Below are 15739 nucleotides of genomic sequence, written 5' to 3'. Positions count from 1 at the left end.
GTACATGTTAAAAGGATATTACGAGTAAAAGATGAAAGGAAACAAATAGTTGGTGAAATTGCACCATCTTCATTACCATTTGTGATTACACTCAAGACACCCTATTTTTGGTTATAATAGTTCCCTTGTTGAAGTAGAGGGGAATTACAAGGCAGCACAGTGAAAAAAAGGGCTCTGCTTTTCTGTGATTAGCTTACCAAATCAGCTTGCAGACACTGCAATTAAAATTTCTGAAATCTGCAATGCTCATTCTAATTTTATTTTTTCAATACTTTTAAAGCACATTTCGTGCAACATGTAGTGTTCATATATACTGGGGCCTGTAGCTCCCAACAACACGTTCTTTGCTCATGGCCAAATGCAAGAAAAGAAAAAACCCCAGAAAAAAAAAACAACTGGAAAAATTGTTGAAGAAAAACAGCTTATCATCATGTTGTGAATGAGACAGGTAGCCCATTGGGACCACTGACCACACAGTACACACCTTAAATATCATTCAGTCTATCCTCCAATTGCTCATACCAGGACATTGGCTTTTATTGACACATAAATTTTGAAGTAAAGGGATAGAAACTATGAATATTTTCCTTTAATTGACTGCAATAATGCCCTTCCATTACATGCTTTCAGTAATTTATACTTGAAAACAAGATGCTTATAAAACCCTAATTGGTTTCTGGACTAGTTTGAATCCAAAATCATTTTGACATCTATGTTGATCAGATTTAACATGTATGTCTTATGAACACTTTCGGGATAAGTACCTAAATGAATTCTTACACTCATTACATTATGAACCTCCAAGGGATTTGAAGCACTAACGTTTTAAGAATTAGGGTCTATCGAATCATAAGATGCAATTGGAAGGTATGGTTAGTAAAATCTACTAATGACCTTGGCTTAATACACGTGCAAGGCGTGTGTAACGTATAAGAATTAAAGGTAGAAAAGTATTATGAATTACTTAAGAGATAAGTGATTTGGATGGAAAAAGAGGTACCATTGGGAAGGATAGTGCAAGATGTAGTCAATATCAAGTTAAGGAAACTACGTTAATAGCCATGACTAGAAGTCCAACGCTCTAACGACATGGCCTTAACCCACATGTAAGGCGTGTGTAACGTAAAAGAGTCAAGTGTACAAAAATATTATAAATTACTTAAAAGCAAGAAATTTATATGAAACAATAATAAATAAATAACAAACAATTGTAAAGGATAGTGTAAGATGTAGCCAATATAAAGTTTAGGAAACAATGTTAGTAACCATGATAGTTTGAACACATTAATGACGTAATTTAACACACATGGAAAGCGTGCGTAATGCATAAGAGAATATCATGAATTGAATAAATTAAACACTAAAAAAACTGAAATTACTCAGAAAATGGTTGAAGTGCATCAACATTTCATTTCTTCCAGCAAAAATAAAATATCCTGAAATTGAATACACCCTTAATAAATCTTTTATATTATTAGTGTGTGTTTCAAAGTTTCAAATGTGTGACAAGAAGGAAGCAATATTCATCTTTGAAAAAAACAAAAACTGCATTGAAGCACTAAAAACAAAATTTAAATTGGGAACCCCCTTTCTCCCTTACACGTGTAAATTACGTTAATCTGTAATTATGGTTTCATAATTTTCCTGTAGTATTAGATGCTGGGATTAGAGGGCTCATATAAATCTCATATGAACCTCACATTATCCACAGCCCAAAACCAGCTGAGATTTATTCTGCAAGATTTACAGGAATGCAGAAAAACCATGTTCTCAAATGCAGCAGAGGCACTGTGTAAGAAAAGCGAAGTTCGGTTACTAAACGCAATCATCATATAAATCCAAATGGTGATAAGGTGGATTAGTCTGTAACGTTTTCAAGGCTAGCGTGTCAAGAAATTGCCATAAAGCTCTGCCCTTTTTCTTCTGCAACGTCCATTTCTTCCTCCCTTAAAAGCTCTCTCTCTCTCTCTCTCTCGCTTTTCTTAGCTCAGCAGCTCAATTAACCCATTCAGTTTCTGCTGAGTCAGTCACTTTCCTTCAGTTCCCCGAGAAAAAATCCAGAAAAGAGAAAATGCTGCCTAGGCTGAACGGTGCCGTTTGGATGGGTGATAGAGAGGACAGAGACTCTGCTTCATGGAATAGAACCGCCGCCGCCGCCACCAACAACAGCAATTGTGGTGTTGTGGAGAGCAAGGACGAGTTGGGCTCTCTGTCTACCTTCAAATCCATGCTTGATGTTGATGATGATTGGTATCTGCCCAATAATAGCATTCAGAGCCATTCAGATGTCCGAGACATAGCCTTCTCGCCGAGCTTTGCTGACCCAGAAAGCTTGCTGCTCAACCCAGTGGACTCTTCCTCTTCTTGCTCACCGTCTTCCTCGGTTTTCAACAATCTTGACCCAAATCAGGTTCATTACTATTTGCCTCAAAATTCCACCTTGTCTTCTCTCCTTAATGTTGTTCCTAATAACCCTTTGGAGCATGGCTTCGATTTGGGCTGTGATATTGGGTTTCTTGACACTCAAGCATCGAGTGGTTCAAGTTTAATGAACAGGGGAGGTGGGGTTTTAACTGGGTTCAGTGGTTTGAGCTCAAATAACCCGATGAATGCTCAGGATTTGTGTTCAAATTTGCAATTTTCAACTACCCGTCTGCCTCAATTGCTTGAAAATAGTTCAAATTTTTCGGGCTTTCGGGGTTTTGAGGATACTTCAGCGAATGCTTTGTTTCCCAATAGGCCTAAATTATTGAGACCCCTTGACTCCGTTCCTGATGTGGGAGCACCGCCCACTCTTTTTCAGAAAAGAGTTCAGAAGAACTTAGCTGATAATGGAGGAAATTTGGGTGTTTTAGGCTCAGAAGGGGGCCTGGTTTTGAATCATATGGGTGAGGAGAATGAGAGGAAGAGGAAATTGAGCGGGGGAGATGATTTTGAAGATGTGAGTATCGATGGTTCGGGTTTGAACTATGATTCAGATGACTTTACTGAAAACACTAAGATGGATGACGGTGCTAAGAATGGTGGTAATAGCTCGAATGCGAATAGTACTGTTACTGGCGGAGGGGATCATAAGGGGAAGAAGAAAGGGTTGCCTGCTAAGAATTTGATGGCTGAGAGGCGCCGCCGGAAGAAGCTCAATGATAGGCTGTATATGCTTAGATCCGTTGTTCCAAAGATCAGCAAAGTAAGAATTTATTTTACAGTACACCATTTTCTCGTGAATTTGAGTATGCACTGATGGTATGTTTTAGGTGATTAGGTCCTCAAGATACATAAGAAATTTGTTTTTAGGCTTTTGTTGAAAGAATTGCACCTTTTACCGGGTTCCAAAATGCTTCAGTTCAATTGAAGATGGTATTGATTTCTCTCACATGGACTCTGGTAGCATGCCCTTAAATTTTCTACATTTCAAAATACTACCTTGTTGTTCAACATCAAACAGTTAGTGCAGACTAAAACACTTTTTTATAAAGGATTTTTGTTTCTTTAACAGGTGAGTTCAAAATTGAATTTCATTTCTCACTACAATTGACATCAAAGTTACAGGAAATATGTAGTTGGAAGTTGGAAAGAAATAACCACCACTCTCAGTTATTGTTTATGTCCAATTGCTTTGAAGTTCATTTAGTGAAGTTATAGTAACTCAAGTAATATTTACTGTTATTTGCTATTTGAATTTTGAAGTGCAATACGTACTTGTTCAAACTTTTAACCAACTAAAATGAAAGATAAGTCAGTAAGTCACCATTGGGAGGAGCTACAAAAAAAGCTCTTAAAGCTTTGTTTTGTGCTTCATGAAAATCATATGATTCAAATGACATTCCGTTTTGTGATATCAGATGGACAGGGCATCAATCCTTGGGGATGCAATTGAGTACTTGAAGGAACTTCTGCAGAAGATCAACAACCTCCATAATGAATTGGAGTCAATCCCTCCTGGGTCTTCATTGACGCCTACCGGAAGTACTTTCCACCCTTTGACACCCACTCCAGCTACCCTGCCAAGTCGTATCAAGGAAGAACTTTGCCCCAGCTCATTACCTAGCCCAAACGGCCAACCTGCAAGGGTACACCCTCTATGCTTGAAAATTGATTTTTGAGCATCTTCAATCCAGTAGTCTACTTTAGATTTTCCTCTTATAATCCTGAAACTTTTCTAGTGAGAAATAAATGATTGATGCATTCTCTTCTTTAACTTCAAGTGATTTTACTTTTTTCTAAAAAGCAAAAGGGAGTTATTCACTCTGTTAGTTTAGATCTTTCTTTATCCTAGAACCTTTGTGCCACTGTCTTAGCAAATGTTTCACTATAGTGTTCTGATGTTGATGATTATGCATAGGTTGAAGTTAGGCTACGAGAAGGAAGAGCAGTGAATATCCACATGTTTTGTGGGCGCAGACCTGGTCTCTTGCTCTCGACCATGAGAACTTTAGATAGCCTTGGGCTAGACATCCAGCAAGCTGTCATTAGCTGTTTCAATGGTTTTGCTATGGATGTCTTCCGTGCTGAGGTATTATTCCCTACAGTCATCAGTTCTTTACATATACAACGTTGGACTAATGTTATCATTGATATACGTTTTGTTATCAGAGATTTGTCTCACACATTCAAATAAGAATCCACGCAATCTATGTTTAGATTGACAGTCAATGTAAACATGTTAAGACTGTTTGACGAAGAAATATGGAAATATTTCGTTGTCGAGGACTGCTTGTACTTATACTATTACTAAAAACCAATGCTACAGCTAACTTCCCTCTATTTTCAGCAATGCAAGGAAGGTCAAGACGTCCACCCGGATCAGATAAAAGCAGTACTTTTGGAGTCAGTCGGGTTCCATGGCTTGATATAGATTGCAGCAAAACAACAAACTGAAGTTGCTTTAACCAAAGACAGGAGCCGTCATGCAATTTGTATATGTTTTGCTTTGCCATAGCTCAATTGTGTCGTGCATCAAATTTGAATTAGCAGCTTTTGAAGAAACTTTGTAGGTTTGCTTTGTGTCATCAGAAAATTCAGCGTCAGTCAGACCTGGATTGACTGAAAGAAAAAAAATTTAATTCTCACCCCTTATCTTTTCAAGTTCTTAAATAAATTGGCCCTTTAGAACAACCATTGTTTTTATCTAGTGGTGATTGTGTTTCATTTCCTCTCTGGGGTGATTGATTGAACCCAAAAACTATGTTCCATACTAACGAGCTTCTATAATGAGGGGGCTAAGTTGAGGGGTTCCAGTCCAGTCATCCAATAATAGCTATGTCATTGATTGGATGGCTATTAAAAAGAATCCCTCGTTACAGTGTTTTTTGTACTGGAATTGCAAATGTTTGTAAAACTTGGAAAGCGATTCCAAGTTCGAATCTCTTAAAATTAAAATTAATATAATAAATAAAAAAAACTGGATTTGAAAGGAAATTAGTAGACTTGGGCTTCATCCTGGGCTTGCCCATAACATAATGCATTTGTGATTTATGAGAAGAAAATGAAAGCAGAAAGAAAGGGACCCAATGGTCCCAACCTAAATATCCAGATCCCTGTGGGGTGTGTGGTGTGTGGTGTGTGGTGTTGGAGAGGTGCTTCTGTTGTTTGCATATGCTTTTGCCTGTCGTGGGTCATCGTGAATATTAGAATTCCACGACTTGCAGTTCACGAAAACGGTATCGTATAGTATATATGGCTTGCATCGTCTTATTATGTGCTGATGAGAATTTTCGTAGAGTGGAGAGTCCTTTTTAACATCACAGTCAACACACTGACTTTGGGACACCCGGGAGAAAACGTTGTCGGTGACAACGTCATGTGTCCAGTGTCTCTCAACTGTTCCAAGTTTGTTCACGTTCAGTTGAGGCCTAAAAAGTCTGCCAAAAAGATCAGTTGATGTCTAAACAGCACTATCAATGAAACCAACACCCCCAACAAGGAAATAAACCCTAGCATTGGAACTCTGTATTTTAGTAAATATTCCTAATTTTCGTCAACGGGTCAATTAAATTACATAAATTGACAGGTTCATTTATATACCAATTCAAGGGAACTTGTGGTTCAGAAATTTTCTGTTTGGGCCAGTTTTGAGTCTATAAGATGTGGTCAGGAGGCGGCTTCCTCTTCTCTAATAAACAATGACATCTTATTTTCAGGCTAGAAATCAATGATCAGAAACAATTAATTTTTAGGTTATCTTCCAAGAATTATTCATGCAAAAAATCAGCTACATCAGAAATTGTTTAGCCGTTTGATGATGTTTGATGACCCAAGACGTATACGATCCTGATCATTGAACACCATACGTGACTTTTCAGCAACAAGACGTATACGTATACGATTCTGATCATTGAACACCATACATCCGACTTTTTGAGCAACAAAATCCAATGGTTACTTGCAAATTACAATCATTCATTGCACAAATATCTACAACAATGCCAGACAATGCTCAATATTTTATGATTTTGAAAAAGAAGAGCAGCAAAACAATAAACTAAAATCATTAAGTAATTTCCTTCTTAACCCAAAACGCATAACATTAGGCAATCTGTGCACTTACATTACAAGGTCGGGAAAAACAGGTAAAACAGGTATGTACAAGGTGGAATTGTTTGAAAGAGCTTAGGCCACATCGCCTTACTCGAAACAAAGGGTAGTATATATATATCTATATCTATATATAACCGGACACTTGAAAATAAACTAACTCCAGAACATGTCCAAAACTGAATAAAACCACATGTGCCGTCATCTATCTTGGACTTCTCAGATGAAGTTAAAAGTCCAACGGAGAAACAGCTTACATCCATCTCTGTTACTCCATATATCCGAATAGCTTAATAGAACACTCACAAATGCACCGTCACTAATCTTCCCCCCCAAACTCTACAGATTTCCAGTAAGAAAGCATGATCAAAATGGCTAAAACGGGCATAAATGGCCAACAAAAGCATCTTTAATTATATATACCTAGTCATATACCTACAAATCTTCGGACCCAGGCCTAACATTTTCTGGGAGTAGATGCTTAAGTAAGTAGCTGAGACTTCCCCTCTCTTGCATCTGCACCCTCCGCAACCAATGATAAATTCTCCTCCCCATGTGAATTTAGAGTCCCAGGGTTCATCTTTTGAACCTCCTCTCTGGTGTAGATGAAAATCTTCCGGACTATGCCACAAAATTCCCTGAAACACACATATAAGCAATGTAACTTTATTAGACTTGCAAATACGAAGAGAATCAGTTTTCAGATTAAAAAAAGATAAATACTTACTGCCAGGGATCATCTCCAACAAGCATCATATCACCCTCATCATCAGTGTACACAATCAACCAATTCTTTTTCGGGGCCACCAGCTCACCGTCAAATTCAAACAATTGATCCAATGCAGCAATCAGTTCCTCGTAGTTATTGAACTTCGTAAGATCAACAGACCTACCAAGTGCAATACCTTGTTTGTGAACCTGAAACCAAAAGCAACAATTAAGTACTGCTTCCGATACACTTTCATATTGTCAACAGAGTTCCAAATAAAGCCTAAGAAAACACAATGTCAGGACGAGGAATACATACCTTGGTACAACTCCTAGTTGAACCTCCCTGTGGTTTACCCTGACCATCTCTGACATGTTGCTGAGAAGTTTGTAACAGTTTATCCGGCTCACCAACAGCTAAGGGATTCTCCACTGATTTTGAGCCCCTTGATTTATCAGACTTCTGGTCAGACTCAAAAGTATGAACTTGGTTATGGTGAGGCGACCCAATCATCGCATTTCTGTGTGACAATGCAGCCTCTGGTGCTATGAGAGGAATACCAAAGAGCTTGTACTCCTGTTTCTGTAGTGACGCATGTTGTGGCATGGCCTCCCTTGCATTCGCAGGATTCTCGAAATGTGATGGGGGTGGAGGCATTAACCAATTTCCTTGTGGGTGGTCAACTCTATGACCGTTCAGAACAGAATAGTCACTAAATCCACCATATCTAGCATTCCCGTGCGCTTGGTAAGCCATATTGGCAATGGGAGGACCCTTAAGATTAGAGTCCAAGCTAAGGGACAGAGATGAGGGCAACATGGACCATGACTGCAAGTTAAACTTGCCTTCCTGATCTAATGAATGCTTTCTCATTGAATTACCAACAGCTTGATCAACAAAAGGTGGACAGATACCACGCGAAGAATCAACATTAGTCCCAAAGCCTGACAACAGATCTGTGTAAGTCGGTTCATGCCTCCCTGAGGGCATCCAGTTCTCTGAACCATATCTTCTTGAAGCAGAAACCACGTCAATCTTCTCATCATCTACCGAAGGCGTCCATGCAAGAGACTTTTCAGCAGTATCAGACTCGCTATCCACAAAATTGCCTCTCAAGGTCGAGAATTCTTGACCTTGCAAGACCCTTGAAAACCCACCTGGCATTGCAGGGTCTGCAGTTACTTTTGAGGCACCTATGAAAGAAACAAAGAAGGATAATTTTAGTTCCTTTGGGTAGCAAGAACACTACAAATCTTCTGGATAAAAAACTTTCAGGTTTCTAAAACTGTACCTTCCCTGGTGAGAATAGAGTCTGGAGACGAGGGTACCATGTTTGACCGAGGCCTTTTTGGCCGAGGCATCGGGAGGGGATTCAGTGCTGGAGGAGCAAGAGCAGGCTCTATTTTCCAAGGTGAAACTCTGTCTGGACGAGGTATGGTTGAAGTCTCATCCCATCTCACCTTTATGAAACATAAGAATGTTAGCTTTAGCATACAAAATAACTAACAGCACATGGCGTCATAAGGAACTGATACTACCTTAAGGGATCTCCATTTGGAATCTCGCCATCTGTTGGTGTCAGCGTCTTCAATTCCAATTATGGTACCAGTAAACCTACAAAAAGATAAAAGTCTTTACAAACTTTCTGGTTGAAGGGAGAGGAAGCATAACATAAAATCAGCATCCATCAACCATACCTCTGCTCCGGAGCTTCTTCACCTTCGAACCTCATCTTGAACCTCATACCTATAGAATAGTTGTTCTTAACAGACTCCATGTACTGGTCAAATGGAACAATGAATTCAGCAGGGCTTGTTCTGTAAACAAACATTTACACAAGCAATTAGAAAAAATTCAAGCCTGAACAAATCATCAGGAGCAAATGTTTCAAATATCATCTCATAATAAGAGCTCAAACCAAATGCTTAAAAATTCAAAGAAAACAAACCACACCTTGGCTTGTAGTACACAGTGAACATCGTCCCTGTTAAGATGGCGTGCCATGCGGTAGCAAGGACACCTAGGTGCATACTGTGACTAGATATCACTGAAGATGGGGCGCTGCCTTGCTGTCTCATTGCACGTCTAACACCAACACGGAGCTCCCCGTTTTCACCCCTAGATGTTTACATGATGGTCCCATATAACACAAGAAATCCAATTTAAAAAACCAATACATGGAAGCTCAAGTATGTAAGACTAACCTTAAAAATATAAATGCATCTCCTGCAACAAGCCTCTTGGAGCTAACGAAAACACTCCAACCACTTTGAAGCAAATGCCTCCGGGGTTGACCTGCCATTCCCAATATAATGTTAATTAAACGATACAAAGCTATAAAACATGTACAACTTACTAGTCGCCAACAAAGCAAACCAAACTAAAACACAAAAAAATCACCCAAATATTAGTACAATCATCAACCTTGTTTCACCAGTATCATTAACAATGGTCCCCAGACAGAGATTGGGTAACACAGCAAATCCACAGGAGAGTGATGAACTTAATAGTTAATATCAAATACATAGAAGTTACCTCGGAAGATATGGCGAAAGCGCCACTCATTTGCATGCAAATCTTTTGCAACCAACTCCTGGGTTGGAGGCTGGCGAGACATGTCCTACCAAAGAACAAGCCAAAAACAGCCACAAATAAGCTAATTTCCAGGGGGGGAAAACAAGGGAATGCATCAAACTACAAGGTCACAAAAACCAACCAGTTGTGGAAGGCATTCATCTGCGTGCCGCCTCAGCACTGAAAATCCACCATGAGTGCTTGTATCCGAAGCAGTTAGAGTCTTACAAAATGAATGTACTTGAAATCGCGGTGGTGGAGGGGGAGGAGGTTCCTTCTCTACCGCATTCTCATCTTGCTAAAATTTTAAAAGAACATCAAACCATCAGAATCTCAACCATAATCAATTTCCCTCAAATAGTCATAAACTATTAACCTTGAGAGGAAACTTACACTTGGCTCGGGAAGTAAAGTGACTTGTGCAAATACCTCATCAGTGTCCGGTTCAGCCTACAATTCAATAGCAAGAAACTTATCAATTTGTTTCAAAGCTAAAGGTCTGACGTACATAAGAAGTTGCAAATGAATTAAAATTCATAGACTTCAAAGCCTAAATTCTTAATTTCTTTATGAGATCGGACAGTCACTACCTTCAGTTGTACATGGATAACCCGGCAAAGGATCTTTGAGGGAAGATTATACACAGGCATCTGTTGGTCAGCCACCTGATTAGTTGACGCCTCCACCTAATCAGGACCCAGAAAACACCATTGATTATTAGTAACGAACAAATATTCAAAAACAGAAACACTCCAGAAATGCTAGTTTAAAAAAAAAAAATCTCAAATGCCTAAACAAACAAAATTCCCCTTCGAAATCGCATCAGTTTACATCTATAATGAATGAACATGTATTGAACAAAAAAAAAAAAACAATTGATTACTCATCAACCTCATTAAAAGCACCAGCACTCTAAGGAAGAGCCATGAAAAATGGAAGAAAATGAAAGAATTTGAAACTATGTGAGCTGAAGCCAAAACATCGTTGGTAGAATAAAGAATTTGAAAGCCAACCTGCTCGATGTGTCCCTGAGGGAAGTAAAAGACACGTTCCCGTTCACGCGGCACAGTCACGAGCGGCCCAGCGCAGGCGTGCCAAAGCTCCGTGTAAAGTGCAGTCTCAGCATCTACATATAAATCAAAAGAATAGAAAACCACAACAATCAGAACCAATAGCACATGGAAACTCGAGAATCCACAACTTGTCGGCAGAAATGAAACCAAATTCGCCGGAATTACCTCTACCGGCGGCGGAAACAGTGGGATGACTGTTTTGCCCCTCTAAGTTATTCCTAGCATCGTTATGGTCACTGAAACCGGACGAGAAGCTATCTCCCCTCTGGTTCCCGCAATTGTCCTTTATCGAAACCTCCGATGACGTCATTTCTACAAAAGCTCAGAGCAGATCTCTCATCTGAAACTCTCAGCTGTGCAATTTCTAAACTTTCACCCCCACCCCAAGATCCAAACACCCAAAACCCCTAGTCTTCAAACCACCACAAAAATCTATATATTCACCTCTGTTTCTCTCTCTCTCGTATACCTCAATTGAAACCCTAACTCAAAGCTCAAACCAGAAGCTGTATCTACCAATCTCCACCTATAGACCACTCTCTATCGCTCTGCTCGTACACTGGCTCGATGAAACCCCTCGGTTTCAGACCTCACAGCGAAGCTCTCTCAATTCTCAACCAATTCTATCGATTCGACCATCAATGTCCGGCTCTTCCTCTTCTCTATCTCTCTCTGCAGCTCACGGTCTCTCTCTCTGCTTATCTCCCTCTCTTCACCTTGGCTCTGCATGCAGTAAGCAGCTCCAAGCTTTTGTTCTCTCTCTCTCTCTCTCTTTCCCTTTCTCTGAGTCTCTGAGTGTCTGAAAAAATGGAAGAGGCTTAACCCTGAGTGGTCAAAACAGCGTGCAATGATTTCAACCGCGGTCAATTTCTAACCAAGTCTACCGCGACTCTCATTCGCCGGTCACCGAGCCCTTTTGCAACCGGTTATACCCGGTGGACAGGTCACCAAGCCCCATACAGCGACCGCCCGCTTACGTGTCCATTAGTAAAGGCGGCTCGGAGACAGTAGAAACGACGCTCCACTCCGCCGTTCGTAGGTGTCGTTTCCTGATTCGCGCGCCCCAGTGGGTAGCGTGTAACGGCATCCATGACGGCTTCCAGGTGTCGCAGCGTGAGTGTGCAGTAGGTGGGAGGAGCAGGTAACGGCGTTAAGTGGGAAAAGTTGTTGAGTTTTTATTGGGAAGTGGCGTTGTCGTGCTATTAACGGGCAGGCTTGGATGGATGTAGGAGAGTAGGAGGGGTCGTACTTAATACACTCCCTTTTCGAGTGTGCGAATCGTAACCATGGTTACTTTTTTATTATTTTTTTTTTCTTTTTCTTTTTTTTCTTGGCTTTGTGCCCTTCAACTGAACTCCTACATTATATAATTTATTTATTTTTTATTTAATGATGTACAAATTGACATGTAAATAATTGTATATACTTTTTTAGAATATTCATTTTGTTTTTAAAGTGGAAAATATTATAGACAACAAAGTTTTGAATTTAATATTTCCTTTCAACAATATTCATAATCTCGGGTCCATACAATTAGGTTAATTTGGGATTAGTCTATTGATTTGCCCCTCCTGCCTTGCGTTCATATAAGGACTTGCAACCATTTTTCCTTATTTAAGGAGGTAGCCCATAGATTAGGAAGACACCAAATTTGGATTAGGATCAACACGTACCTATTTATAGCTAACTAACCCTTTTGATAAACTTCTTATTGTGGTCTCCTACTCAAATGGAATCAACAAAACTTGGTACCCAAGCTTGAACTTGAATGACAGTAACTTTTAAATAATGTTAGGCATTGACTGTGACATTCTAAGCTTGTATTTAAAGATAATTTAAGTGTTTGACGTATGAAATCAAATGCGATACATCTTAACTCTTCGTCACACTCTAATGTCAAACCCGTAAGTTCTCAAGTTAAGTTATTTCAACTTAAAAATTGATGGGAAAATAAAACCTAACGATAAAATTCATATAAACTTAGTTTGCGTAACGCAATTCCTAATGACCTACAAGTTGTATTACCAAATGACAGCGTTGATTTAGAAGTAATCCTAATTGTTGTCACATCATGTGCTAACATTTCCATATATGTTTGGACCATCTAGAACATTAGCCTTTCTATTTGTTCATTAGTTTTCGCTTGTTGCAATAAATTCAAGCAAAGGTCCTTTTTTATTTATAGGTTATACTTTTACATTCATATCACTTCTTAAAATTTACAGCCACAAAAATCATCAACTATAAGGGTAAATATAAATAATTTCAGCATAAAAGTCGCATAACTAAACAAACCAAACATGAATCGCAACGCCTAAATCTACCAATACAACAACTTTTAACTCTCACAAATACAAAATACAAATAGAGACTATAAAACAATCAAATACATAACTCACAATAAATTAAAAACAATTAAAGTTTCTTATTTCAACAACCCTCGCAAACAAAATTAGGTTCCACTAGTATAAAACTTGGTGTAGACCCTTAGAAATGAGGGGTAAAATGAAGAAACTATTTCCTATCTAGGGTACCCTAGTTAGTAGGCTAGTAATTGGACCAAAATAAATACCTCATTTTAAACGTGCCATATATGTATCCCATTTGTCAAGATACTAAGATAAGGACTGTGTGAAAAGACCAACAACAAAAAAAGAAAAAGAAAAAGAAAAAAAAGGGACAATGTGATATTGAATGTAAGTAAAATTAAATTAAGGGTTGTTTAGCTCAATAATTAATTTGTATAATCTTATTCTGGGTTGAAAATGAAAGGGGAAATAAAATGAAACTAGGGAGGGCAAGTCACGTGTGTTGTCCAATAGCAGGTGTGTATGGTCTAAAGCAACAAATGGAGGAATCTCAATCTCTGTCCCGGAAAAAGGTAATATCCTCGTAATCCTGTTTAATATTAATTAATTAAAAATTAAACAATTTTTACTCTTTATTTTAACTTTACACTGTTAAAGTATCTCTCTTTTCAAACATGAAACTGTTGTTTTCCGCACAATTCACAAATGCTGAAAGACACAAGAAGCTCACAAAGCAAAGGTTCTTCTTGACATTCCCTCCCTTCACCCTTTTTTATGGAACATAAATTTTGGGCTATTTAGGTGTGGCCACTAGGTGTGGACTCGATAGGTTAACAAAACTTCCTTATTTTCGTTGACATATTTTCTCTTTATATTTAAGTTGTTCAAGTATTTCGTAGTATTGATTAGGTATAATCTTTCGATGTACACTCGATAAGTCTTTTTTTTTTTTTTTTCCTTGTTTTGTCACCTTTTTTCTTTGTCTCTATCATCACGTGACCGTTACATGAGGATCAAAAACCCAAGAGATATGAATGCCATGAAAGAAATGCAAGATCCGAATTATGTTGTCCTTGTAGTGAAAAAAAGTTTGCATGATTTGAGAACCTTGCTTGTTTTGTATACTAACCTATTAAAACAACCACACACGGTTTTTATATAGTCACATATAATAAAAACAAAACAAGGTACAAGTTTTTTCTGGTGTATTGTCTCTTCGATTATCTTTTCGTATTTTCTTTTTATTTTATACCTAAATAAAATAATTGCAACTCACATAAAACTCAACTGGTCTCCATTTTACTTATGAATTTGTTTAAAATGTTATTTTCATTGCTTCTATTTATCAAATCAAATGCTAACTATATAAATCGTACCGAAAATAATAGAATATATATTTCTAGGACACAAAATAAAACAAAATATTGTTAATATAATATCAATTTTTTATACCATGAAATTGAAAAAAAAAAGGATGAGAAAATATAAAGTTGCAATAATTTTTTTTTTTAAAAAAAACTTAACTCAAATTTATACGCGTGACATACTATTAGAACCTTAATGTGCGTATGTTCGAGGACCCAACCTTGTATAATTGTGGAGAGCACTGTGACAAGTCACCCTTCGAAATAAAAAGCAAGAAAAGTGAATAAAACGTGCGTATTTTGGTTCCCACTAAAAACCAAGCAAAGCCTCCTTTACCTAACTTGCAGTGAGGCTATTTTGGGACCAACATATACCATAGTGAAGTGGTGGTTCACTTGCCCATTTGAAATTGATGTACCATTATTTTGTGTGGTGTCATCGGACTCAATTTGTATTGGATCATCCCAAAACTTATCACATAAGGTTGTTCAATCAAGACATGGGTGTATCGTGAAAGAGAATGGCCTTATCTTCTTTGCGATATTTTCTAGAATTGTATTATAGTTGTTCACGAGTGATTTTCAATCGTTTATACATGCATTGTATATGTCTCATCACTCGTGATAATTCATCAATGCATACGCGGTGAGTTAATTTTAGCAAAATCTCCTTTCCTGTGTAAAGGACACATGATATTTTCATCTCAACAAAACCTATATAAATTACTACAAAAGTAGTTTTATGAATTATGCTGCAATTTCCCATATAGTTTTGATTATTTAATGGGACGTAGAGTGAGAGATGTTTGACTGACTGGTGAAGCTGGAGAAATCGGCCTGCTGTTTTTTATTTTTTAACAGTAAATAAAGTGGGTCCCGCAGCACAAGGTGTCTCCTAATTAGCTTGCAATTAATCCAACGGGTGGGCCCAGGCTTCCTCTGCCTCCTCCCCGCTTAGCAGTTTGGGCACTCCCCTAATCCCTCTCTCCTGACCCCTAACCCACAGACCAAACCCAGTCATGTCTTTCTCAGCTCAATTAACCTTTTTAAGTTTTTTCATGTAAAAGTTTTTCCTTATTTATTTCGAATTTTTTTGCTTAATTTGCTAATCTCACCGGGGAGAGTTCAATCGTCTGTGTCACAGCCAACGTCAGCATTACGGATCACACATCCAAT

The 15739-nt window shown here is 38.3% G+C and overlaps 2 protein-coding genes across 3 annotated transcripts; one reads left to right on the top strand and one right to left on the bottom strand.

The window, feature by feature from the left end:
- The first annotated feature begins 1709 nt into the window (after positions 1-1709).
- LOC117628526 (transcription factor ICE1) lies at positions 1710-5115 on the top strand. Its single transcript, XM_034361004.1, has 4 exons — positions 1710-3187; positions 3843-4070; positions 4343-4513; positions 4772-5115. Exons 1-4 carry the CDS (start codon positions 2072-2074, stop codon positions 4853-4855), a joined length of 1599 nt encoding a protein of 532 aa, XP_034216895.1. The 5' UTR covers positions 1710-2071; the 3' UTR covers positions 4856-5115.
- Positions 5116-6477: 1362 nt separating this feature from the next.
- On the bottom strand, positions 6478-11735 carry LOC117627136 (auxin response factor 2). 2 transcript variants are annotated; one of them, XR_004585732.1, is made up of 15 exons: positions 11056-11735; positions 10831-10943; positions 10408-10503; positions 10211-10267; positions 9960-10115; positions 9779-9863; positions 9448-9538; positions 9197-9361; positions 8941-9060; positions 8782-8857; positions 8535-8703; positions 7562-8436; positions 7262-7452; positions 6958-7172; positions 6478-6873 (listed from the first exon to the last, which is right to left on the bottom strand). XR_004585732.1 is itself a non-coding variant. In XM_034359064.1 (14 exons), exons 1-14 carry the CDS (start codon positions 11198-11200, stop codon positions 7016-7018), a joined length of 2496 nt encoding a protein of 831 aa, XP_034214955.1. In that variant the 5' UTR covers positions 11201-11735; the 3' UTR covers positions 6478-7015. The 2 variants fall into 2 exon arrangements, 1 of the variants encoding a protein (XP_034214955.1); XM_034359064.1 differs by having other exon boundaries at positions 6478-7172.
- Between the last annotated feature and the right edge of the window lie 4004 nt (positions 11736-15739).

The sequence above is a fragment of the Prunus dulcis genome, chromosome 5, assembly GCF_902201215.1.
Source record: "Prunus dulcis chromosome 5, ALMONDv2, whole genome shotgun sequence".
Lineage (NCBI taxonomy): Eukaryota > Viridiplantae > Streptophyta > Magnoliopsida > Rosales > Rosaceae > Prunus > Prunus dulcis.
The sequence above is the reverse complement of the archived record's forward strand: the minus strand, read 5'-3'. Positions and strand labels throughout refer to the sequence as shown.